General features: G+C 31.7%; 1 protein-coding gene across 2 annotated transcripts in view; it reads left to right on the top strand.

Annotated features, from left to right (window-relative positions):
• TBC1D32 (TBC1 domain family member 32) overlaps nucleotides 1–26,925 on the top strand; it is a 400,452-nt gene that overhangs the window by 159,746 nt on the left and 213,781 nt on the right. The window contains exons 33-35 of one of the 2 annotated variants that reach the window (XM_019740993.2): nucleotides 4,130–4,270; nucleotides 10,889–11,077; nucleotides 20,293–22,130. In XM_019740993.2, coding sequence (XP_019596552.2) covers nucleotides 4,130–4,270; nucleotides 10,889–11,077; nucleotides 20,293–20,412 — 450 coding nt within the window. In that variant the 3' untranslated portion in view covers nucleotides 20,413–22,130. Of the gene's footprint in view, nucleotides 1–4,129; nucleotides 4,271–10,888; nucleotides 11,078–20,292; nucleotides 22,131–26,925 lie in introns of those variants that run through there. The other variant, XM_074333506.1, reaches the window with a different exon arrangement.

Below are 26,925 nucleotides of genomic sequence, written 5' to 3'. Positions count from 1 at the left end.
TATATTTATATATGTATATATATGCACACAGTTCTCTCTTGTTCCTCATAAAGTGATAGTTACCCAACATAGAAATGCTAGAGTTAAAAATTCTAATAGAATTCAAATACACATTTAGATTTTTTTTTCACTTTTTAAAAAATTTTTGTTTTTTTTTGCCAGACAGCTAGAGACCTATGTTTTATCCTCTCCAGGAAATGAAATCTTAGACTTCTGCCCAGGTGGTAGGAGAGGTCAGATGCCAAAAGGTTCATCCAGTGTTTCTTATTTTAGCCCCTTCATCTTTATTCCCACTTCCAGAGATTCCTGAGGCTTTTGAGGATTTTTCAGGGTAAATTTGGTTGGGTCTCAGCTTTCGTTACTGTTAGCTTCAGATTCAGCTTTTTCAAGCCTGCAAAGTCATCCGTCTGCTTTCCAGTTTACAAAGTTGTGTTGCTGTTGTCACCTATAAATTTACTAGATTTAAATTTTGCAACCATCGTCAGCTTGTCACGTCACATTTGTGACCCACTCGTAGCACATCAGCACTACTAACTCATGTCACCAATCACTTGTAGGAGGGAAGAGTAGTGTCAAAACCCCTACCTTTCCTGATATGTCACGTTACATCTTATATTTCTATTTGAAAATTCCATTTTCTCATGTGTTTTTTTTTCCCTAGAGGAGAAAGATTTATATTTTATAGAATCAAATTAAAAAATATATCTTCGGCGTTTTCTGTTCATGCGTCTGCATGAGGCACATGCTGCACAGGTTCACTGCAGTGTTGCCACAAAGCTGGTCCGTCCTCTGCCCACAGGTCCCCTGAGTAGAGGACTGGACTGGACAGGACTGGACTGGCTCAGTTTGTATTGGCTTGGAGCATTTGTCTCTAATTGGGTCTTTCTTTTTAATTTCTGTAGCCATATAGAACTAGATTTTTCTTAGTGTCAGAAATAAAATATTAATAACTCACCAGAGCTGTCTATAGTGGAAGAAAAAACTGAAAAAAACTTATTACTGTGTTTCATTTTTTAAAGCACGTATCTTTATTTGTAATCATTAAAGTAAAATATTCTGAGTGTACATTATTTTATGAAGTCCTTGTTTCATATTCTGCCACCTTCTAGCATATCCCAAGTCAAAATTACTGATAATTTTTTTCACAATTTTAGCATAGTTTACATGTTGTTTAGGTGATACAGTAAATGCTGTTATCCTACATGTGTTTTACTTCATCCGATATTCTGGATTTTATTTTGAGTTACCTTTATTAAGAATTACCATCCTTTTGGAGACTTGTGACTAAACAAAATATATGAAAACACTAAAAGTATAGCAAACATAATTTGTAATTTGATGATTCAGCCAACTCTGTTGGATTCATGTAGCTCAGAGTGCTTGTCAATCTGGCTTTATGAACACTTTACTATGAATTAGAATTATGAAATGGCAATTAATAGACCAATTAATGCAATTATTAGCATATTTTCTTATCATTCAGTCAATAACTTGTTGAGTAACTACTCTGTGCAAGGTTTGGTGCTAGGAGCTTGTGTCGGTTACCAGGACATATGGCGTAATTTCTTCCAACAGAGTATAATCTCTAAGAGTAGAGGAATTCTTACCTTATCTTTGAGAATCCATTACATGATAGTGGCTTGTTTTCTTTGAGAATGTAATTAATTAGTCTATTGCCACCATCTCTTAACAGACCAGCTCTAAATATGTTATTTTCAGTGCAACATAGACAGATGCTGTATAAGAATTATTTTCTATGCAGACAATTCTTACACTATTGTACATGTATTCAGAAAACTATTACCTAAGTTTGCACTGAAAATTAAAATAGATATATAAGTTAACTTTTTTTGCTTTTATATATGCTTATTAAATTCATTAATTTTACTCTACAGGTAGTTATTAGTGGAACACGTTGTGAATTTTACAAAGGAAGATAAAAGATACTAATTCTCACACTGCTCATATTATTATTTTTAACTACTCAATGGAAAGGTTATTTTTTGGTCCTAGACATCCATCTGAAGTTGACTACAAGATGTCCACTTAATATGTTATGTATGTCTTGTCATCAATATAGAGAATTAATGTTTTTTGTGTGTACTGTGAAGTATCTTCCTGAGAACCTGTTATAAAATATATTTTTCTACAACCTATCTACTCCTACAAATACATATTTCTGCAATGTAAAATGGTAAATCATCAGTTATGATGATGAGTGATAAAACAGGAAAACTGATAAATCAACTCACTAATTTCAGAAATTTTAGTATATAACTTTAACCTAAGTCCTTGAAAGCAGCTTAGCTTTTAAAATTTGAAAGAAATCCTCCTTATTTTAACTCTTATTTAATTTTATGTTTGATTTGTTTTAATTTAAAAGTATTAGTCTTCTTTTATTAAAAAGTTTAAAAATAGGAGTTGCCCAGTAAAGCTAAGAACAGAAATGCTTGTATAAAACTTTCTTAATTATGTATTCTTCAGATCTAATTTGAAGATCTAATTCAGTATCAATTTTCATTATACGTCTGTAGGATGTAATTGTTAGACTAAGAGTTTTTCCTGCCACAAAATTATATCTTCAAACTTAGTCTGTGTTTAAAAAAAAGTTATTGTGGTTAGATGTTGGATTTACAATAACACTCATTAAAACATTATAGACATTCATGCTGATAAATTGTATCTGAGAGCTAGATTGAAAAACCAACTTTATGAAGACATTGCTGAAATACGCAAGTTTGTAAATACTGTTTTTGCTGTGTATTAATGCACACCCACGTTTTTGGCCCAAACTTTCAGGAAAAAAAACATCATTTTAATTCAAATTTTTATTTGTTTACATGTAGGTACTTATTTTTTGTATTACAAAAGAATTTAGCATTAATTTTTTAACACATTATGGTACAAGAAATTTTATGTACCAGTAACAAATTTACGATACTTACACATCATAGAAGGCCAAGAACTCTTTCTTTGTTTTTGCAAGTTCCTTGTAAGTTCAACAAAATCAATTGTTGTATTCCAGGGTATTATTTTGCATACGGATATTGTTATTGATTTCTAGAGTTACACTTTTAACTCATAAGCATAAATAAAAGAGTTAAAAACATTTATGTAGATACAGAAATAGTACTACCCGTGTATAATATACATCCTTATTTTCCCCAAATGTGGGCAAAAAAGTGCATATTATACATGGCAAACTACAGTATGTGTTTATATATCCACACATATATAAATATACATATAAATATAAAATATAAAAATCAGTAATATAAATTTATACTTATTTTTAAGAACACGTACTGTATTTTGCCTTGTATAATGTGCACTTTTTTCCCCATTTGTGAGGGAAAAATAAGGATGCACATTATACATGGGTAGTACTAATTCTGTATCTATATAAATTTATGTATCTATATTATTCTGTATCTATATTATTTATGCTTATGAGTTAAAAGTGTAACTCTAGAAATTACCTGTTTTAGTATATATATATATATTTATATATATATTTATTTATTTACATATATATATATGTAAATAAATAGTTGGCCTGAGAACTTTGATGTGAATCGTTATGTATTTTTTGCCTAGTCTTAGAGATGAATTTCTTATGGCATGCCCAATTTCAGTTATTAGTAACTCAAGTTTATGTTGGGGTTAACATGAACTTAGTACAAGGAAATTAGACAAATATCCCTAAGAGCTAACAAACTAAAACTTTTTAGCATTATGGAATCATTGGTCAAAGCCAAGGATAATAACATACTGAAATACCCTTAGTATTACAAAGTAAAGCATTTATTACTCATGTACACACTGATGTATTTATTCTTTCATACAGCACCCATCCCCATCATTCTATAGGGGATTGAAGTTGCCAAAATTACAGTGTTTGCTTTTTCCTGTGTCTTGGAAGGTATATCATATTGTCTTTATTGAGATTTATGCTTTCTACAAGTGCTTAACGTTCTGACTTTTAAATTGGCATAAGTATAATGTTTGCATAACTTGTTATGCCACCACATTAATTTTGAAGTAGAAATTCAAAGCAAAAGATTTAGATGTTTGATTATTTTAAATTAGCTGCATATTCATTAATTCTCAATTTCTTTCTTTTATGTAGCAGTACCTACATGTTGACACTATAGAAACCGGCATCCATCCAGTATATTTTTGCAGCGCTCACTATATTGAAATGCTACTGAAAGCAGAGGTGCCACTTGTGTTTTCAGCTTTTCATATGTCTGGTTTTGCACCATCACAGGTAATTCATTACAAAGTAGTATTTCTTCAACTCCCAGATCTCAGGATCTTTAAAGACAATTGCATTCTCATCAAATATTGGAAATACATTTGAATTAATAAAATCATTTCTGTAATTATTTATACCTTTGTGTTTAAATCCCTAAACTGGCTTTTTCTCCTTAGGTCTATTATAATATATAGGTTTACTTTATAGTAGATCTCTGGCATTCACAGAATTCAAATTAAGGTTCAGCTATTAAAAGGTATAGACGTTCTGAATGTCTATGACATATAGGCTTTTTAATAGATAGAATATCTGCTTCATAAGGCTAATTTAAGGATTAAGTCATGTAGGGCAAGGATTCTTATCAACACTGAGTATCTGGTATGTGAGATACTGTATCTTATCTAACAAGACAGCCTAGCACTCTGTTTCTGCTGTTGGGATCTGGGACGGCTTAATGATTTTTCTAGAGCCTGGATTTGTTCCTCTGGTCACACGCAATAACCACAGGATGGCTCCCTCCTATGCATGGCCAGTCCTTCATTGGTGGAGGTGTGCATTGTTTTTTCATGATGTTACAATCAGACTAAAATTAATATTTTAAAACTTACACCTTTTTTTCTATTTTTAGATTTAAATCTTTAGGTCATAATACCAGAAGGTAGAAATACTTAATCAAAAGATTTGAACACTTTTAAAGCTCTTGATGCATGTTATCAAATTGCTTTGATTTTACTCTTCTAACAGAAATGAAGAGAGTATCTCTGTTTCAGGACTGGGTATTTGGCTTCTTCAAAAGTAATCACTAAGTTAATAGGTGAAAATTGTTTTCTCCTTTAAAATTTTTGTGTTTTTTTTGTTCTTTTTTTAACATTAGATGGTTGACTAGAATTCTGGTTTTAACTAGTTGAACCTTCTTATTAATTGCCCACATGTCTTAGTGTGATTCCTGTTGATTGTACATATTCTTTAAAAGTAACCCTCACTATCCAAATCAATTCCTGAGGTACATATTTATTTACTATTGTAATTAATTGACTATTTTTTATTTATTTACCATTGTATTATTTACTGTTGTATTTTACATATTGTAGATTTATATGATGTCTTTATGTTGGATAAGAGTAAGCCTATCATTTACTTCCGAATTCCCCCTAAAAAAAGTTAATTTAGTGTTGCTATTTATGTGTACTTTAAGGTGATTTTGCACAGTTAAAATGGGGCATTTTTGAATTTAGATGAAATTTAGATTGCTATTATGTTAAACTATAAATTAGGTTGAGAAGAATTATGTTTTCAACAACCTCCTTATCTAGAAACATAGTAAGTTTTTTTTTCATTTATTTTCTTTGTACTATATTTTACTAATTGTAGTATAGATTTTTCCATATACTTATTCATTTCTCATTTAATTAGTGTAGCTTGAGATCTCTTTTTCAAGTTTATTTTTTCTTTGGTTATTGTTAATAATAAAGTCATTAGTTTTTTACATTCATTAGGTTATGCATTTTTTTCTAGATTTGTATGTTTTCCTCCAACTTTCTAATGTATTTCATTTCTGCTTCATTTTTCACTAAATTATATAAATTTTCCAGAGTAATTCTAAATAATAACGGCTTACTTGTTTTGGACTTGAATTACTGGGAAAGCATTCAGCATTTTACCATTAAGTAGTAACTAGTGGAGAGAATTACTTCCTATCATGCTATGGAAGAATCCTTCTCTAGTCTATGTAAAATATTAAATTTTGTTGCCTTTCTTTTAATCAAGTGAAAATGTTGAATTTTGTCAAGTTCCTTTATGGTTAAGATTGTCTTGACCTTAGCGTTTATTTGACCTGTTAATGTGACATCCTGAGAAATTTCTTCATTCCCTTGGATTTGTCATACAGGAAATCTTTTCCTCTTGAGCAGACAGTAGTTCTTAACATTATGACATGTGCTTTTATCCTTACTTTGAAGTACCCTTTTGTCATTTATTACATTAATGCATCAGGTGACTCCACCTGTTGAGTTTTACGATTCCTGAAGTTAATAAAGAGTCTAAATATAGCAAGGAATTGCATGTAGTGGAAAGGAAGACTTCCTCAGCCAATTCTAGCTCTTACTGTATATGTACCTAAAACACTTCTGGGGATTTTGAATCACAAAATGTTTAATTCTGGTTGGAAGTAGTTACATATTTAAGCTCAATAGTCCATTCTTTCAATTCTTCTGAAAATCCAAGCCAGGGAGGAGTAGGTTCCTGAAAGTTCCTTTTTGCCATTCTAGTCTTGATGAATACAATGTATATTGTTTAATACTGCCAATCATTTACTAGTGCCTAACATATATCCTTTAACTTAAAAATGAATAACAAAGATTGTGGGAAAACTTGTAGTGCCTCGGGCCCCTCTGTATCAATCTGGTATCTAACATTTTGGCATCTCTTTATCAATTTCATGTATCTTGATCAGTTAGAAAGTGTTTGCATGTATCAAGCAGATTTACCTAGTAAAAACCACTGCATTATTTCTGAGCAATAATGTTACATGTTTCTTAAATTATCTAATGTCAAAATGCCTTTTTAATGGCTCCCTTTGTGAGCTAATGATTTTGTGTCCAGATATATACCATTGCTTTGTTGATATTATTTGCCATTTCATTGCTAATTATAAAATATGAAAACTACTTTTAAGTAATTAAATGAGTATATGTGGTTAAGTAATTATTTGGGTACACATTTTGTATTTCAAAGCTTACTCATTTTGATCTAATTAGAAGCAGTGCTTTTTGAAGTTGAAGACACTAAGGGATTAGGAATGGTGATTAATGAAGGATTTCTGGGTAGGGTGCTAAATAAATACGGAGTTCTCTTTAGTAAAAATAATAAGCTCAACTAGAACACAAAAAATTAAGTGTGGTTAGAAATATATGTTTGTTGATTAGAGTTTATTTTAAGAGTAACTGAGATTGGGAAGGAAATAGAAATTTAAATATACTTTCTTTTTAAATGAACAAAAAAAAGTCATATGTTCTATTAACTTTTTGACCAGTTTTACCTTTGTTAAAAAAATTTTCCTTATTGTATTTTTATTAGCTTTCATGGTTTAAGAAGTACCATGTGTCTTTAATTATTTATTTCTTGTAATTCCTTGGAGACATCATATCACTGATTATTGTATTAGATTGGTGCAAAAGTAATTGCAGTTTTTGCAATTTTTAACCTTTTATACCACAACTTTTGTACCAACCTTTTGTACTAACCTTTTGTACCAACCTAATACTATGTAAGCAAGTAATACTGTGTACTACCCATGGGCTAACAAGGATAATCCTCTGAATATACTCTAGAAACACCTCTTGTTTTTTTTTTCCCTTTTTTCCCAGTCCCCACCACAACCACTACCATAAAAGCAGAATTATAGAAAACTGTCTTTTTCATTTCATATTTTTTGACAGTTCTTTTTGAAAAATGTAAAATTATACAAATGAAAAGCAGAATGTTAAGGCTGCCACTCTATATACACTTTCTTTGTATACCATTTCATAAACTACTTAATAATATTTTTTCAATGAGTATAAAGACTCAACTGGTTGGTTTTAATAACATTGTATATTTTTGAGACTTATAAGAGGGAATTTGGCAATTTGTGGCAAAATCATATTTGCATTTATTTACCCTTTAACCCCACAATGCCACTTAAGGAAATCTTTCCCAGAGATAGACTGGCAAAATTTTGAAAATACATACACACAGTTGTGTTCTTATAGCATTGTTTATAGTATCAAAAGCCTGGAAGTAGTACAGATGTCTGTGAACAGGGGTTTGATTGAATAAATTATGGTTTATCCACAGTGGAAAACTATGTAATTGTAAAAAGAATGAGAAATACCTCTGTATGTTGCCATGGAAGGATATATGGGATCGTTTTGTTAACTGAGAACAAGGTGGAGAAAAAGTGTTTAGTATGTTACCATTTATATAAGAAAGGATGGAGTACAAATTTATATAAATGTGCTTATATTAACATCAAAGAATACACCATTTTTTTAAAAATCATAACTTTAAAGATGGGGAAGGAATGGGCCAGAGAACCAGGGAATGTACTTTGCTTTGTATTTTTACTTTGGAATCATTTCAATATTTTATATAATGATACAAATAAATATATATAAATAACCAACTAAATAAATTTGGTCCCTAAAAATCATAAAGTCAAACTGAATCAAATGAACCAAATGGTGTAAGTTCATGAAAAGCACTTTAAAACAGTGTCATTTGTCTGTACATACCTAGTGATATGTCATCTAAAGACAAAAAGAACAGCAAAACTACTGTGTGTTTTTTGGTAATCATATTGCTTGTGGTAGTGTTGGTATTATTCTGAGAGTTTCTTGTCTGATAAGTGAAATGAAAAGTTATGTTGATTCTGTTGATAACTGAGACATTGAATGTGTTTTAAAATAAACACAGACATAATGTATAGTACCTTACGATATATTTTATCTTAAAAATTTTAAAGAGGGGAGCCTATAGAGGCAAATGGACTGTGGACATATCAACCAATCAAAATTTTGAAGCTGTGATAGGTCGGGTTCATGTACTGTTATATATATTCTGTTCTCAGTATATATATGCAATATCTTATATGGAGAACAGAATTATATATATATACTGAGAACAGAATTATAATAAAAAGCAGAAGAAAACATTTGGTCATATAGTTGGTATTCTCAATAACAAAATAGGAAATATGACCTGGAGGTGAGATGAAAAGATATACCCATAATGGCTGAAATTAAAAGGTTAATGGTTGACATGAATAATAATATATGGAAAACAAAACTTCAATGATACCATGTGGTATCAAAATTCATATGTTGAAGTTCTAACCCTAGTACTTCAGCATGTGATTATATAGAGATAGAGTCTTTAAAGTGGGTAATTGACTTAAAAGTGAGGTCATTAGGGTGAGCCCTAATCCAGTATGACTGGTGTCCTTATAAGAATAGGAATTTTGACACAGACATGTACTGAGGGAAGACCATGTGAAACTATGAGAGAAAGCTTCCATCTACAAGCCAAAGAATGAGGCCTCACAAGAAACCAGCCCTGCCAACACCTTGAATTTGGACTTCTCAAGAATTATGAGAAGATAAATTTCTGTTGCTTGTCACCCAGTCTCTGGTACTTTGTTATGGGAGCCCTAGTAAAGTAATATACAACGATAAAAGCAGTTAAAAGTGGAACCAGCATTCCAAAAGACTGAATCAGGGATATCAAAATAAATTTCAGAAACTATTCAAGAATATATTTTTAAAAGGACAAAAATGATAGAATAAAAAAGGAAAATTTATATTTCTATATCTTTGACAAACTGAAATAAGCCATCGTAGCTGTTCCTATTCCTCCTCCCCACCCCACTAAAATGTAAAACTGCAGGAGAAGAGAAGATCAATACGGGAAATGTTTCCTCAGTGGTAAACTGCTAATCATAATGAAAATTAAAATATTGGAAAGTAATTGTCTTAGTTTCCTAACACTACAGTGTCAAAAGTATTATGAGCTGGGCTACTTAAAGAAAACCAGAAATTTATTGTCTCACAATTTTGGAAGCCAGAAATCTGAAATCAGAGTGTTGGCAAGGCTACGTTCCCTCTAAACATACTAGCAAAAGTACTGTTTAATGGTCTTTTCTAGCTTATAGTAGCATCAAATGTTTCTTGCTTGTAGATGAATCAGTCATCTGTCTTCAAGTGTGACACTCTGCATGTGTGACTTTTCAGCATCTTCCCTTTCTGTGTGACTATCTGTGTCCAAATTTCCCCTTGTTATATGGATGCCAGTCATACTGGAATTGGGCTCCCCTAATGACATCATTTTAGCTTAGCTACTACTTCTGTGAAGACCCTATTTCCAAATAATGTAACATTCACAGGTACTAGGGGTTAGGGCTTTGATATACTCTTTTTGGGAATACACAATTCCACCCATAACATTAAAGTACCAAAATGTTAACAATGTTAAACTCTGTCATTGTTGTTTTTTTCTTAAGCTTTTCTGTTTTTTTGCCCACAATGGGTATGTATTGCTTTTGTAATCTGAACAAATGTTATTCAAAAAGATAAATGATTTTTTAAAAAGTCTCAGTTTTGAATTAGTCTCTACATTAGCTCTCAGTTTTTACATTACATAATTCTGTTTGGAATAAAGTGTTTTCTGATTCAGAAAGAGTCCATTTGCATTAATGTAACATTTAGCAATCTGTCATCTGCATAATTATACATCTGTGATTATAGGTAGGATAGAAAAAACTCCCATCTCTGAATTAAAATAGTCTCTCAGCATTTGTTATCTGTAGAGAGCAGACTGGTATTACGGGTAAGAGGAGGACAGTATGACTAAATGCATTTAGCAGTAGGTATTTGAGCAGTGTGGACTCCCATCGCTTACCCCCACGTCCTGAAGCCATGGAAGTTTTTTCCTGCATCAAGAAAATAGGTGAAGCATCCTTGTTAGGCTGGTGTGCAGATGTCTTTTTGATTGAATGCTAAGCTCTTCATTGGTTTAGTGTGAGTTATTGGTTATTGCTTTTTGAAAGGCAAATATGGTCTTGTAAGCTTTCTAATGAACTGGCTTCTTTTTTTCTAGATTTGCGTTCAATGGATAAGTCAGTGTTTTTGGAATTACTTAGATTGGATAGAAATCTGCCATTATATTGCTACTTGTGTTTTCCTTGGTGCTGACTACCAAGTGTACATCTGTATAGCTATATTCAAACATCTACAACAAGACATTCTGCAGCACACTCAGACTCAAGATCTGCAGGTTTTCCTAAAAGTAAGTGTCTTTGTATCTATGGGGAAGATGGTTATGAGTTAATAGCTAGCTTTGATGGGGAAGTTAATGTCAGATACTTTTCTAGACACTCATCCAATCCTAAAAACAACCTTCAGAGGTAGGTACTATTAATATTATCATCCTCATTTTAGAGATGAGGAAACTGAGGCACCCAATTACGTAAACTGCCCCAAATTATACCAATAGAGGGGATGTGAAATTAAACTGTATGAATCCAAAACTTCGCTTGTAACCAGTATGCTTTGCCAAAAGACATATATTTTTTTATATTCCTATACCTTACTTGGTCATTTAAAGTTCAAGTTACTGTGTTAATACAGAGGTTTGATACTTTTAAAACACATTTAGTATAATTTCTTATACCTTCATAGTCTGTATTTTCTGAACTTCCAACTACTTTTATAAAAGGTTTTCTTGAAAGATTATTCTATCATAATACTCTTTTTAAAAAGTCACTACCATATATAAGCCAGTATTTTAAAACAAGATACAGTTGCTTACTTTCTCACTCACAATAATGTGACTTGAAGCTCTGGACTTTAAGAAATATATGATGTATAAATACATCCCTGTGTGAAATTCTTGGTGGAAATCCAACTGTGTTTTAAGTTAAAATCTTTTCTTGAATTTAAAATATGTTTCCCTCCCCCTGTTGCCCTCATCATCCCACAGGTACATATTTACATACATACACCAAAACTGGTATTTGTCATTTCGTAGGTTTCTCTAGGTCAGTGAGTAATTTCTGTGTAAATTAATTTTATCTTTACTATTTATCATTAGATATTTGTCCAAGCTATTTTCCATAATGATGATTCTCTGTAAATAAATGTCGGTGATCATTTAAGATTGCCAAACTATCAAGCATTTTTATTTCTTAAATACTGAATTCAAAAAGTCACAAATTCTTACATATGTATGTATATCTAGAATTATGATCTTAGAGACATTCTTAATGAAACAGTGTACCAAAGCAGTGGTTATATATATAGGAGGAAAACTTAGGTAGAAAAAGAAAGAAAAAAAAAAGATCTGTAGTAGGTAATTCGGAGAACAGGGATGGTTAAGCATTTGGGAAATATGTTGAGGACAAATGTGGGTTCCTTTTCAGTAAGGGACATTTTCATCAGCTACAGTGGTCAGTTATAGGGATTTCAGAGTCTGAAATTTTCCCAAACTTTATAAATGTGTATCCCCTAACCTATAATTCTCTAACCTCTTATTCTACTTTAGTTTCTCTTACATGAGATATTTGTCACTAGCTGAAATTATTTTATATATTTTTTGTCAGTCTTCCCCAGAAAATGGGTAAGCTCTACCCATTTGATTTTGTCTAACTTTGATTTTGTCTATTTCATTTACTAATGCGTTTTCAATGCATGGAACAGAATCTGGTACATAGTAGGTGCTCAATAAATACTTTCTAAGATAAAGATTGTAAATAAAGGGGAAGGTAAATGAACTTAGTTTTCTTCACATTGACTAACAAACATTACTAACTTATCCAAATGATTGTCACTTATCTTCCTTCCCTCCAGAAGGCTGTCTTCATATTTCATCATCTTTAAATCTGATTAATAGTGGTGATTATTGCAATTTCATCTCTTTCTTGACAACTGCAGGGGAAATTGTAATAGGGTTTGCAAATGGTAACCTTTTAAATATGTCTCAAACTCTGTTTTCCTCTGGGCATAATGCTATCAATTTAAAACTAAAGAATATTTAAACGAGGGGGAAAATATTATCTTTACTAAGTTTTACATAAATTACCAAATTTTAATTGAATTGGTTTAAATCCAAATTAAGGACATGTTAGCAAAGAATTAATTGTTAGCACTTGTCCTAGAACAAACCTTACTTCTTACTCCTGCTATTTGCAGTCATCTGACGGATTAGAAAAAATGCCCTTCTGTGACTTCACTTTTTGTTTCATTTTCAGCAGGTAGGTCTCAAGTTCACCAATCTCTTTTGGTGGGCAGTTATTATTCTCGTTAGACAAATTCCAGTGCAGGTTATTTCAAAATGCATTTACACACTCCTTTACTCCATTAAGCCTTGTTACATATAATCTCTTGTTTGCAAAGTATGTAAACATATGTGTACCATTTTTCACTTACATATTAACCAATAATGAAATTTTGATTAATAAAGTGATTTTTATTCTTTTCTCAAAAGATCCCCATAAGTCAAGAATAGATATATGATTTAAAAATTCCTCATTTAATTATAGTTATAGGGATTAAACCTTGGACATTATGTTTTATACTTTCTGATCCAAAATCTCATTCTTATCTCAAGGGAGAAAAACTTATCAACCATTTTCCATTGTTGTAAGTACTTGTCACAGCCATAATAATAGTCTTACATCGATTGCATGTTATTCCCTGACTCTACAAATTTAGTGATGATTGTTTCTGAGAGGAAAAGGAGATAAAGTATAATAGGAGACTTACTTTTTATTATATATTTTTGTATGTACTTATGGGAACTTTTTTATTTTGAAGAATGGGCTCATACTTCTTTTATAATAAAACTACTTTTTAAAAGGAGGATATTGAATCATTATGTAAAAGTAGATAACCATCTGACTGCGGTAAATAAGTTCAAATAATCAGGCCCACTTGAATTAGTTTCAAAAACATTGAAACTGAAAAAACACAAATATATTATGTTTTCCACTGTTATAAGTTATCGTGAAAAACTTCAGGTAATGAAATGGTTCCAGAAGATTGAAAGTATGCAGTTCTTTTCCTGGTTTAAGTTTCACGTATTGAGAGAAAGTGACATGATAGAAGCATAAACAAAATATCAACCTATTTGTATCCATTTTGATTTCAGCTCAAGATTTTAAATCAGATGATTGAGAATCTAGACTCATTGTGTACAGTTGTAATAGTCCACTGAACAGTTCTTCATGATCCATCGATATATTAAAAAGACTACTTAGAATTTCTTAGAGCAGAAGGTGATGAACACTACTAGACAGCCCAGCCCAACAAAACAAACAAATTGTTTTCCTTCTTTGGATTAAACTACTAAATATTAAATTAGATGAATGCCATGGGTATAAGTTGATATCAGGTATCGTCTGAGTTTTTCACAATATCCTTGCAGACACAACAAAAATGTGTATTGGATAATAGAGCAGCTAAGTGCATTATTCGCACACTATGGTGATTATTAGATTAATACTGAGCTTGAAGGCAGCTTCTGAAAGTCTGCTGAAGAGCTTCGTCCTTGGACATGGGGTTCTGAACATTTTTATCTGTGACAGAGAATGGTTCAGGAAATCTGGAGGCATCAAGCTTCTGGAGAAAAACATCATCCAACAAAATAAATATTCTCAAATATCTCAGCAAACTTGACAGTCTAAAGTTGTTTGTTAATGCAGTTCTCTCTCTCTCTTAGGTATAGTGAGAATTAATTACTTTAATAGTACTTCAGAAGACCCTCTGCTTTAGCCACCTGGCTATATTGCATTCCTCTCTAGCGTGCTAATAGGCTGGCAGTGATCTTGTTTTTAGTTTGTAAATTCAACCTGGGGACAAACATCACTGAAATGCCAGACTAGGAAAAGACTGCCTTGCAGTGAAAATTAGGCTGTGAAGACTCAAAATAATTAAAATGCTTCAACTAAATCCTGCATGTTATGGCAAAATCAATTTATAATTATGAAAAAATCTGATTAATTTCAACCCAATCAGTAAATTGTCAAGAGGTGTGTGTGTGTATGTGTTGCTATTAGCAGTTGCTCCTGAACATGTTGACAGGGTAAGAAATGGAGATTACACTGAGAAAAACGTATTGAATGCTAACCTTGTAAAAGACAAAAGTGTACATAATATTAAAAATAATTCACTATCTGAGGGAATAGATAAAACATGTTCAGTATTAAGTCAGCTGTGGTTTACAGATATGTTTCTGCATTGTCGTTGTATCACTTGAGTTCACCTGAATTAAAATTCTGGCTCTGTCTCTCGCTAACTATATAGACTGGGATATGTAGCTTATGCCTCAGTTTCCTCATCTGTATTATTGGGTGTGGCATAATAACTATCACATAAGTTTGTTGAATGAAATGAGATGATATCTGTAAAATACTTCTAGAACATTATCTGGCGCATCGTATGCTCTTTTTAAAAAAAAAAGCTTAGTTAAGGAATTTCTCCATTCCTGTTCCATCCCTCTCCCGTGTCTTTCTTGTTCTTATTTTTTTAAGAAAAAAAGATGTATAGAGAATACAGCAAAGGAAACAGGGTTTTCCACTGAGTCCATAGTTAGACTATATATACCATTTTTTTTCTGCAGCCCCAAGATGTCTTAGTAGATCATATCATATTATTACTTGGCATTGACATAACCTTCAGATCTATGTCAGGAACATTCTTTCATATTGTATGTGATCCAGGCGTATTCCTTCATTTACCCAGCCAAGATTGAAACGTCTCTCTAATCACAGATGCCCATGTACCTCTCAGCTGAGTAAATTCTTTAAGAACTACACATTCTATCCTAAATATTCTATCCAGAACCACACACTCTATTTAAACTTCCCTGATCCTAGGACTCACTAGGGCGCTTATTAAAACTGATATATTTAGACTCCTCCCCAGACCTTTTAAAACAGAATTTTCATGAGAGAGGCCTGAGTTGTCTGATTTTGGTACAGATTCTGAAGTAGCTTGAAACTTTTAGAATATGTAAAAAATGTTAACTGTGGAGCTTGAATACAGAATGCCAACATCAAGGATTCAAAAATTTGGAGATAATGACATCTAGGAATTTTTAATCTTACCAAGGACGTCAAGAAGAATATAGTAGAGGAAACATTATTTTTAGGTTGTGTTTCTACCCCTTCGAGTAGGAAAGGTTCTTTTTCATATAATAGGTCAGACACAGTACAAAAAAGGTTATGTCTAACAAGGGTAAAGAGCAGAACTGTGTTCACAAAACCCCTTCTCTCAGGTGACTCATTACATGATTTTGTGTTTCTCGGGAGATTTGACATTAATGCAATTTCTTTGTTAAGTGACCTCAGTGTATAGTAAATTCTGCACCTTTTGTGGTAAACTTTTATTTTAAATGCTTCCTGATGATTATTAGTAAGAATCAACTGTTTCAATTTAACCCAAAGTGATTTAGATTACTTTTTTTCCTCCATACTTTATAAAGAGCTATTACATCCCTTCTTTAAATCACCTTTCAACTACATTAATAATTCAACATTTGGAAAAGAGCAGATCAGAAAATTACCTAACTTTGGTCCTAAAATCTTATAACCAAGGTATATGTCATGTTAGCACCCTTGATCTTTTTGTGCTTTGTATATATTTACCACTCAGACAAGCTTTGTATTAAGTTCAAATTCCAAATTTACAGGGCTTGCAGTAGCTCTAAAAACATTTGTGTTGGACATTACTTTTGAAAACTTTAACTGATACAAATAATGCTTGAAAGTGTGTAGGTATAGCTTGATTTCCATAACAGGCATATTCCTGAGAAGTTGCAAGAAAAGACAGTGATATCTAAATATCTTAATATTTTAGATGAATTGTTCCCTTATATTCTTGGTAAGGGATTGAAGAGCAGACACCGGAATCAGTAAGTTTTCATGGGCTCATCTATGCTTACGTTATAGATTTGCAGTGTGATCAAGAAAATCTAACTGAAGCATTTTAGACACCATCAGTTAATTAAAAGTATGTTCTGATTATGACCACCGTAACACCTTCAGTGCTCACTGACTGTGAGGCACTGGGCAAAGGGATTTGCAAGCGTTACACATTCACTCACTGACTTATTCTACTGTTGTGCAAGAGCTGTGTCCCAGTAACTATTGTAGTCACAAGACAGGCCGTATCCCTGCCCCCATTGACCTTACATTCTACTGATGGATAAATAATATGCAAATAATTACATAATATTAGATATTGATAGAGCTTATTGTAAAGACACCAAACGTGGTAAGGGAGTCAGAGAATGACTCAGAGATACTATTTATAATCAAGAGTCCAGCAAACGCTACTCTGAGAGGGTAGCAGAGACCTGAATAAAGCAAAGGAAAAAACAATGACTTCTCGGCAAAATCTTTCTAAATGGGAAGAAAGGCAAGTGAAAAATCTCAGAGGAAGGAATGAGATTGGCCCTCTTCGAAAGTGTTGAGATAACCACTGTAGCCAGAACCAGGTGAGGGAGTTAGAATGGTGAGAGATGACACAAGAGCCAGATCACACAAGGTTTTATAGTCCATGGTAAGGACTTTGGACAGCACAAACTTACGCTGGTATTGCCCACGTTTTACACATGAGAAACTGAGGTTTACAGACTCAGTAAACTTTCCCAGGTTCATACATCTAGTAACTAACGGGGCAGTTTGAACTCCGTTTTTGGTCTGAATACAAATCCTGTACTCCTAATATGTCAAATTGTCTCTCAATGACTAGTCATAGACATACCTTTAAAAAAAAATGCGATCCTAAATTCAGTGGATCTTCTAATCAAATGTTCTCAATAGTAATAGAAAAGCAGTAGATGCATATTTGAAACTGGATTCTACATACAAAGGAGAGGGAAACTGTGTATGGCACATCACACAATATTAAAGACACAACATTGTGTTTCAGGATGGTAATTTTTAATGCTTATTGATGATTCAACAGTTGAAACTCAAAATTAATGAAGCTAGCCAACCATTGATGGTACCTGGTTGAAAAGCCATGAGGTACAAAAAGAAAATGTGATGTGAAAATGAACTTCCTAACCAAGACATAAACTACTCCAGTAGTAGTAACCTATTAAAGGAAAACCGTTTTTGAACAAATAGTACACTGTTTATGTAAACTGAGAGAGTGTTACCTTATGTAATTATGTGTATGCCTATTTAAAGAACAAGGGAAGTCATATTTTTATACAGAGTCCAGTATACTTAGGTCTATAAATGATATTAAAGTAGTATTCTTAGGAAATGGTCTGTTATAACTTGAATGATAAGCTGGCAGTTTAAATGGTCATAATTACAAAGAAAAGTTATCCACTTAAAAGGCTAGTAGAGAACATTTAGGATAAAATGAAAAATACTTCTATTTGAAGAGAGCAAATAGAATTCCGAGATTTTGAAATTTTGTGTAGAGCTAAAATTGCCTGCAAATTTTAAATAATGAACTTAACGTAATTTAAAAACATTACCTTTAAAATAAATATTTAATTTTTCTCTTATGAAATAAGATCTTAATAGCATTACTTGTCATGTTTTATGGTTGTCTCTTCAGTACAAATTATCAGGGTATTTTTTTATTTTATTTTAAAACTAATGTCCAAAATAGAAGCCATTATTTCAAAAAATACATTCTAAGGAAAAAAATACATTGAAATCAAGTAAAAGTTATGGTTCTTGCTAGGTAGTTTTATTTTTAAATTGAAGTGGAACAATAATTAAAATGTTAAAATAGATTTTGCTTATTTTTGCCTAGAGAAGAATTAGAACTGTTGTTCAAATGCTGTCATCTCTTATCGTAATTCACATTTTAGGAACAATATGTATTCTTTTAAAAATCATGAGTATGTACTAAAACAGTTTTTCCAGCATTGAGTTTTTATTCTCTGGTTAGAATAACAAATTACTATAATTCCTCTCCAGCGTAGGTGTAGTTTTAGTGAAGAGGTGATTAATGCCAAATCATACATTATTTCAATGAAAAAAATGGATAAATTTATAATAGTTCCATGACTATAACGATAACTGTTTAAAGAGAATTCGTGAACAGTATGAATGGTCAATTCAAAACCCAAAGAACAAAATGAAGCATTTTCGATAGGAGAGAAATTTACAAAACCCAATATTTCTGCTATTCATAAGATGATCACCTACCCTTCAATTTAGTTGCTTATATATAAAACTGGAAACAATATATATACTGCAGCTGTTAATGTTTAATGATAGGGACCTGTTTCATTCATCTTTGTGTCTTCAGCTTATAACCAAGAGCCTTATATACAAGAAGAGAATAAATGAGTTAATGAATGAACAAATGAAAGAATGGATGACACATCAAAATTATTTTAAAGTTAAGAGAATTAGCTCTAGCCTTAATGGTATAATGTTATGCATATAACTTAACATCATTTAGTTTCTTTAGCTATAATATCTGCCTTGTCGATTACTAATAATTTTTTTAAAGTGCCAAATTTCCCCCAAATTACCCAGATTTTAGGTGCTACATAGCAAAATAATGTTCTCCCAAGTTATTTGCAAGCTATGAACTTTTAGTAACTTAGAAGTTGACCAGTGACATCTGAGGCCTTTAAAAACATCCTGTTTTATTGAGAATTGTGTCATGTTTCCCTAGTTACTCCACATTGATGTCTTTCATCTATAACCTGATTATCTCTAATATAATATATGGTATATTTTATGCTTTTGAATTGCTTTTGTTTTTTGTTAGTAACTTTTGCCTTTAAACTATAATCTCCAGACAAGCATGGATTGTCCAAAATTTTTTATAACCTCAAAACTCCTAAAATAAAATTATTATATTAAGTCAAGCAGATTTTGTTGTTGTTGTTGTTTTGGAAACTTTGAAGGGTAGGTACTGCATAACTACTATTTGAAGATGCTAAAAGGAATAGTCATAAAATTCCCTAAAAGTTGCGAAGATTCTAAACAGATGTCCCTACTGCTTTTTTTTTTGAGTGCCTCATTTGGAACATTAACCATTAAATTTCAAATTAGGATAAGCATGCATAGTACCAACGTTATGAATTATAGACTGTTAAAAGGTTTTATGAACAATTGCTATAAACAGATGCATGTTTCTCGCAGTATTATAGTATCCTTTGATAGAAAAGCTTTATAGAGTCTTTACTAATACAAATGTGAACCAATCAATCTATCATGGAAACTATTAGCTGTAAAAATACTAGGGAGATTTCATTATCTAGGAGTTTGTTTTATTTTTTGTTAGCTGTATAACATTTTTGTTTTTGACAATAGATAACTTTGCTTCATAGGGACGTGATTTCCTGCTATCATATACATACACAGCCTACTAAATAAAAATTAAAAAATTACACATTTACTGGCAACATAAAACCCCCATTTATATCTGAAAAAAATGCATCAACTATTTAAAAGTTATTAACTTAGAATTGTGTGTTTTTACCTGAGCGAATGAACGTCCCTTTATATTTTTTGGCAGGAGGAAGCACTGCATGGGTTTCGAGTGAGTGATTACTTTGAATACATGGAAATATTGGAACAAAACTACCGACCGGTGTTGCTGAGAGACATGCAGAACATTAGAGTGCAAAGCACATAGATCATCAAATGCACAGTCTAGTTTTATATGTTTTATTTATTTTTCAAAGAAGCAAAGGGACTTGATTGCTTCTAATCTGTGTCTATAACAACATATACTTTGTGAGTACACATACTGTAAATCAATACTGAAGGTTTTTTAATATAATAATATATTTAAGTAGGTATTAGCTCAATTTTTGAAATGAGATTAATTCATTTTTATAAGTTTGTTATTGTGTATGGTTGTTTTAAAATCATATCTAGCTCACTTATGGTTCTTTGTGTGTAAGAACTAGTTCCAACCTATATCTCTTCCTTCACCACATGATTAAAATATTTTTTCCAAAGAGTTTGGAAAGAAGCAGCAATATTGTCAATAATTGACTAGCAAAAAGAGTCCAAAGAGACAAAGAAAAGACAGTTGTTTTATTTATTTTTTTTATGTCTACACATATAAGAAAAACAGAGAAAACCACAACTGCTCATTCTACATGTGGAAAAACAAATGATATTTATCATGGCAAGTTGTCGGAAAATTATTGTCCTCAGATATAATTGTTTTTCTAGGAACTGCTTTTGGTACCTATATCAATTTATAATTTTTCACGTGAAATGTGGTCTCTACATGGTTCATTTAAAAGATAGATTGGTTCTTTCATACTGGTAAGCATTTGACTCTCATTTGTCATGCATTTTCCTTGGTGATAGATTTGATTTGTACTGAACTTGAAAACATTAAGGAAAATAGATTTCTAAATTATTTTAAATGACTAACACTGTTTTATTTGAATAGAAGTCTCTTGCTTCGATGAGGTTAATATATGTGAGGGTCTATTTTCTTATAACTGTCAACATTTAATATATGAAAGTAATACACAAAAATATTAAATTGTTAATTTTTCAGTCATCAATTTCAACAAGTTTTTAAATCAACCATTTAAACTATTCTGAAGCTTTTTTTTTCCTTTTCAACCCAAAATGGCTCATCCATAAACTCATTTTTCCTTTTAGTATGATAAAACAACTGGTCCCACACAGGTTTCAATTTTGTGATATTTAGACTATTGCAATATCAACCTTCCAAAATCAGGTTTTATGTTGTAAATGCCAACAATAGCTTCTCAGTAATGGTGTTCCTAAAGGGCATTGGAAAAGTTGAGAAAAGAAAATTGAGCAAGTTAATGTGACATATTGCTCACTTTACCTCTGGCTGATGGAAGTTAAGAAAGAGTCCTACCTGACCCCAAAACACCAAGCTTTGTCTACTTTCAAACTTAATTTTGAAAAGCTGTTCTGCAGAACCTGTAATACATGTTTATGGATCCATTTCCTCCCATTTTCTTCCCGAGTTATTGTTATTGGTCCTAAGAAACTTACAGTTTTATGTCTTTTTAAAAACTCTTACATGGTAACTGCAAATACGAATGGAGAAGAGACTGTGACTTAATTTTGTAATATTCATTGGTGATTTTGATTGGAAACTGAAGTAAGATTTAGATAATAACAATTACATTTTGGAAAAGTGACTTCAGCTGGAGCTAGAAGGCTTTTGCTTTCATTTGATAAATAAATGTCTTATGAACAATGACATGATCAGTGACATGAACAATGAGCAATCTAGTGATATAAAATGTAGCATATGGTAGTTTGTGTAACTAACATTGTGAATTATTTTTGCACCTATTTTCATTTTACGAATACTCTTTAGAAATAAATACAGCTCTGTCTTGCCTCTCAGTTTTGTTTTTATTTAATATATAAGTCCTTAGGGCAAATGTATTTCTAATTTATGAAGATACTTGGTACATTTTATAGGACTCATCATAAACTGTGTTTTATGATACAGTGTAAACAAATTTGTGAAAAATTTAAGTGCACATATATAAATCTTCAAATATCTGTGGTCAAAATTTAATTTTTGTAGTTGTGCCTCCTCATGATACATAGGCATCTAAAGAATCTGTGAAGGTCAAGTTAAGTCTCAGAAAGTCATGTAAAGCTTCCTAACATAATTCTACCTAAATTTGTGACTATTAAATTATGGTGTCCTTTAATTTGACCTTGCAATTCCGATATACCAAATAAATTTCTTTGATTATTCATTTAAAGACATGTTTTGAGGGTTACATATGTAATTAATATTATTAGTGTTCAGGATAGGATAATTGAGATAGTCTATAGTCTTTGTGGGGAGATTAATTTTAAAACTATGAAAATACAGTTATAAAGATGACAAGTGAGAACTGCCCTCTGGAGTGGGGACTTTGATCAGAGCACTCTTGATGGAGTAATGAGGACAAAAGTTTGGTTGGAGCAGGATTAAATGATGCTGAGAAGCAAGATTTTCGAAACTTCTCGTAATATTGCTGCACAGGCAAAGAAAATATGGGTGGTAGCTAGAGGAGGCAGGGGATCAAAAGAACTGCAAGTGTGGAAATAATGCAGTAAAGAAGGAAAAACATGCTGAAGAGAGAAACGCTGGAGTGAATGTCCAGCATTCATTAGTGAATATGTTTTGGAATTAGCCTTTGCCTGGATCATGGATACTTCATTCAGAGTAACGAGGAGACAGTGTACATGGGCACAGTTACAGGATGGGCTTCCCTGGAACTTATGTTTTTCTCAGTGAAATAGCAAACAGGCCATCATTTAAGAAGATGGCAAAAACCTTGGTAGGTTTTAGGAGATGAGAAGTGAAACGGGTGTCGAGGATAGTGGAAGAGTAAATAGACTAGGAAAATATAGTTGTGATTTAATGGTCATAAGATGAGTTAGAAAACTTGTGTTTTCCTCTAGCCACATTTCTTTGTGAAGGCATAGACATGGAATGGGTGGTGAATTGTGCAAGTGTTTCCTACCACATAAAAGACAAACCATAAAAGAAAAAAAATAACTTGTACAGACTTCAAAATTTAAAAAGGAAAGAAAAAACTTGCTAAAAAACACATCTCAAATAAATGAAAAGATGTCACAGTGAATAGATTTGCAAAACATATCTAGTAAAAGACCTTATGTTCACATTATAAAAAGATTTTTAACCACTCAATAACAAGAGAACAAGTAACCTAATAATAGGCAAAATTTCTGAACAAAAGCTTCACCAAAGAATATATACAGATGACAGCTGTGCACAAAAGATGCTGCATCATCATTAGTTATAATATTAGGGAAATGCAAGTTAAAACCACAGGTGATACACACTAAAATTTATAAAACAAATGCATACACAAAACAAAACGTGTGATTGCAAATGTTGGCAAGAAAGTAGAGCAACTGGGACTCGTACATTTTTAAAGGAATGAAAATGCAACAGCATTTGGAAGTTTGGCTTAAAATAAAAAAAAAAAACTCACTTAACTATGTGACTCAGCAATACCCCTTCTAGGTATTTCCCTACAAGAAATAAAATATATGTCCATACAAACACATGTATGAATAATAATTACAGCTTTTTTCACAAACTGGAAACCCAAACCTCAATGGAATGGATTGACAAATGTGGTTCAGCCTTTAAATGAAACAATTCAGCATTAAAAAGTATCCATCTACTGTTGCACACAAAATCATGGATAAATCTAAAAAGCACCATACTAAGTAAAATAAGAAAGACACGAAAAAATGTATTCCATCTATATGAAACGACAAATCTACAGTGACAGCATTAGTGGTTTCCAGGGACTGGGGCAGAGGAGTGGGTGTGAAGAACAGGGGTTTTCTGCATTCCTAAGATTAACTTGGTTATATTTTATCATGTTTACATATCAGATTTTATTTGTTAAAATTTTGGCATGAGTTTTTATATCTATGTTCTTGAGGGGTATTGATCTGTAGTTTTTTTTTTCCTTCTGATTTTGATGTCAAGGTAATGTTGGCTTCATAAGATAGGTTAAGAAGTGCTCATCTTTTCTAGAGTTTTTTGTATAAATGGTATATTTTTTATTCCTTACATGTTTGGTAGAATTTTCCAGTGAAATCTGGAATTTTCTTTTATAAGATTTTTAACAAAAACATTCAATTTCTTTAATACATGACTATTCAAATTATTTATTAAGTGAGCTTTGTTTGTTTCATTCAAGGAATTTGTCCATGTCACCAAATTGTCAAATTCACTGACGTTAAGTTGTTCATAATAATGCCTTGTTACCCTTTCCAATGTGTCGAATTTGTAGTGATGTCACCACTCTTATTTTTTATATTGTTAATTTTCATTTTCTCTTTTTTTCTTGATTGGTCTGACTAGAAGTTTATAAATTTTATTGGTCCTCTAAGAATTAGCTTTTAGTCTTATCAGTTTTCTCTATTTTTCTGTTCCATTGATTTTTTTCACTTGGAACTTTATCATTTCCTGTATTCTACTTACTTCAGTTTTATTTGCTCTTGTTTTTTGTAGTTTCTAAAAGTTATTTGAAATCCTTCTTTGCTACCGTGTTTCCCCCAAAATAAAACTGGGTCTTATATTAATTTTTTGCTCCAAAAGACTCATTAGGGCTTATGTTCAAGGGATGTCATCCTGAAAAATCATGCTAGGGCTTATTTTCCAGTTAGGTCTTACTTTTGGAGAAAAATGGTAGTATACATTTAGTGCTATTAAAATTCCCTGTAAGTACTGGTTTAGTTGCATCCACACATTTTGATATGTTTATACATTTTAATTTAGAAACTCTTTATAATTTATATTTGGATTTTCTGTTTGATTCATGGGTTATTTAGAAGTGTGTAATTTAGTTTCCAAATATTTTGGGATTTTTCAGGTATACTTCTGTTATAGAATTCTAGTGTAATTCATTGTGGTTAGAACATTCTTCATACAGTTTTAATCTTTTAAAACTTATTGAAACTTGTTTTACATATGTCCCAGATATATACCTTGTGTTTCATGTACACTTAAAACACATATATAGTTTGTTGGTTTTGTGTGAAGTGGTCTGTGAATCTCAGATCAAATTGTTTGATATCGTTTGTCTTGTATTGTTTATCTTTTTTGATCTTTCTGGCTCTTTCTTCAGCAGTTACTGTGAGAGTAATGTTGACGTTAACTGTAATGGATTTGTTTGTTTCTCCTTCCTGTTCTATCAGTTTTTGCTTAATGCATGTTGAAGTCAGTTACTACCTGTATAAACTTTTATTAGTTATATCCTTTTGGTGAATCGACTACTTTATCCTTATTAAATGACTGCGTTTATCCCTAGTAATATTCTAAACCTATGTTTAATATTAATATGGCCATTTGAGGTTTTTGTTTTTTTCTTCAGGATTTGCATGATCTTTTCCCATTATTTTACTTTTACCCTTATGTATTTTTGTATTTAAAGTGATTTTATTGTAAACAGCGTAGAATTGGTCTAGCTTCTCCTGTTCTCTCCCCCAGCCCATATGGAGAATTATAGCTTCTAATTAGGATGTTTAGACTATTCACACTTTATGTAATTATTGATATGTTGTGTTTACATTTTATATTTACATTTGTCATCTTGCTATTTGTTTTCTATTTGTTTCAACTGTTTTTATTCCCCTTTTTATTCTGCCTTCCTTTGGATTAATTGTATTTTTTAGTTGATTCTATATTATGTTTTTCATTTATTAGATGTATCTTTCTTTTGTTAGTGTTGCTTTCAGTTTTATGTTATATAGTTTTAGTTTTCCCAGTCTACCTTCAAATAATATTATACCATTTCATGTTTAGTGTAAGAACCTTACAACCAATAAACCCCAAAACTTGACTGGATCATTCTAATCCAAACGATCGCTCCTTCCTCTTAAATTATAAAAGGTTTCTCAATCATCGTTTAACTATATATCTATATATCTATCTCTATATAGTCTGACATGCCATTTCCTATATTAATATTTTGAATTGCTTTTTAATTTTAATTATTTAATGCCAGCATTATTATTCAACAAATGTGTCATTACTTAATACTTTTATTGGGGAAAGTCATCTCCCAAAAATTAAGTATAAGCTTTTTAAGGACAAAGTTGATTAATTCCTATCTCCCAAAAATGCTAGCTTAGTACTAGGCACAGAGCAGAGTATCATGGTGTTTACTGAATGAAATATCAAAGTTGTTTTGAATCATCATACTGATACAGAAGGAAGGAACAGAGTTTGAGACATTAGACCAAATTTCCCCCTTAGGTACTTTAACACGTTGCATACAGATCACGAGAATCTTCATGAGGGATTTAAACCCCGCCGTACGCAACGTGTTAATAGGTACAGCAGGGAGAAAATAACTTGTTTTTGGCACAAATATGTTTTCTGCTGTTTACTGTAGAATATATTTTTGATAGAAATAATAGTTCACTAAATTCTATTTTGCAAAGGTTGTATCAAAAATGTCTATATTGTGTGAGTGTGCACGTGTGCTTGTGCATGTGTGTGATTGTATTACTCCATATGGATATTATTTTGGCTATAACATGCATCTGGTAGGCTTGTGTGACCTACCCTGGGGATCTAGTCATGATTTGGAAACCAGACTACACCTTTTTGAAATACGTGTGCTTATCTTGTACTTACAAAAACTGATAG

Source organism: Rhinolophus sinicus, linkage group LG05, assembly GCF_036562045.2.
Source record: "Rhinolophus sinicus isolate RSC01 linkage group LG05, ASM3656204v1, whole genome shotgun sequence".
NCBI classification, from domain to species: domain Eukaryota; kingdom Metazoa; phylum Chordata; class Mammalia; order Chiroptera; family Rhinolophidae; genus Rhinolophus; species Rhinolophus sinicus.
The sequence above is the reverse complement of the archived record's forward strand: the minus strand, read 5'-3'. Positions and strand labels throughout refer to the sequence as shown.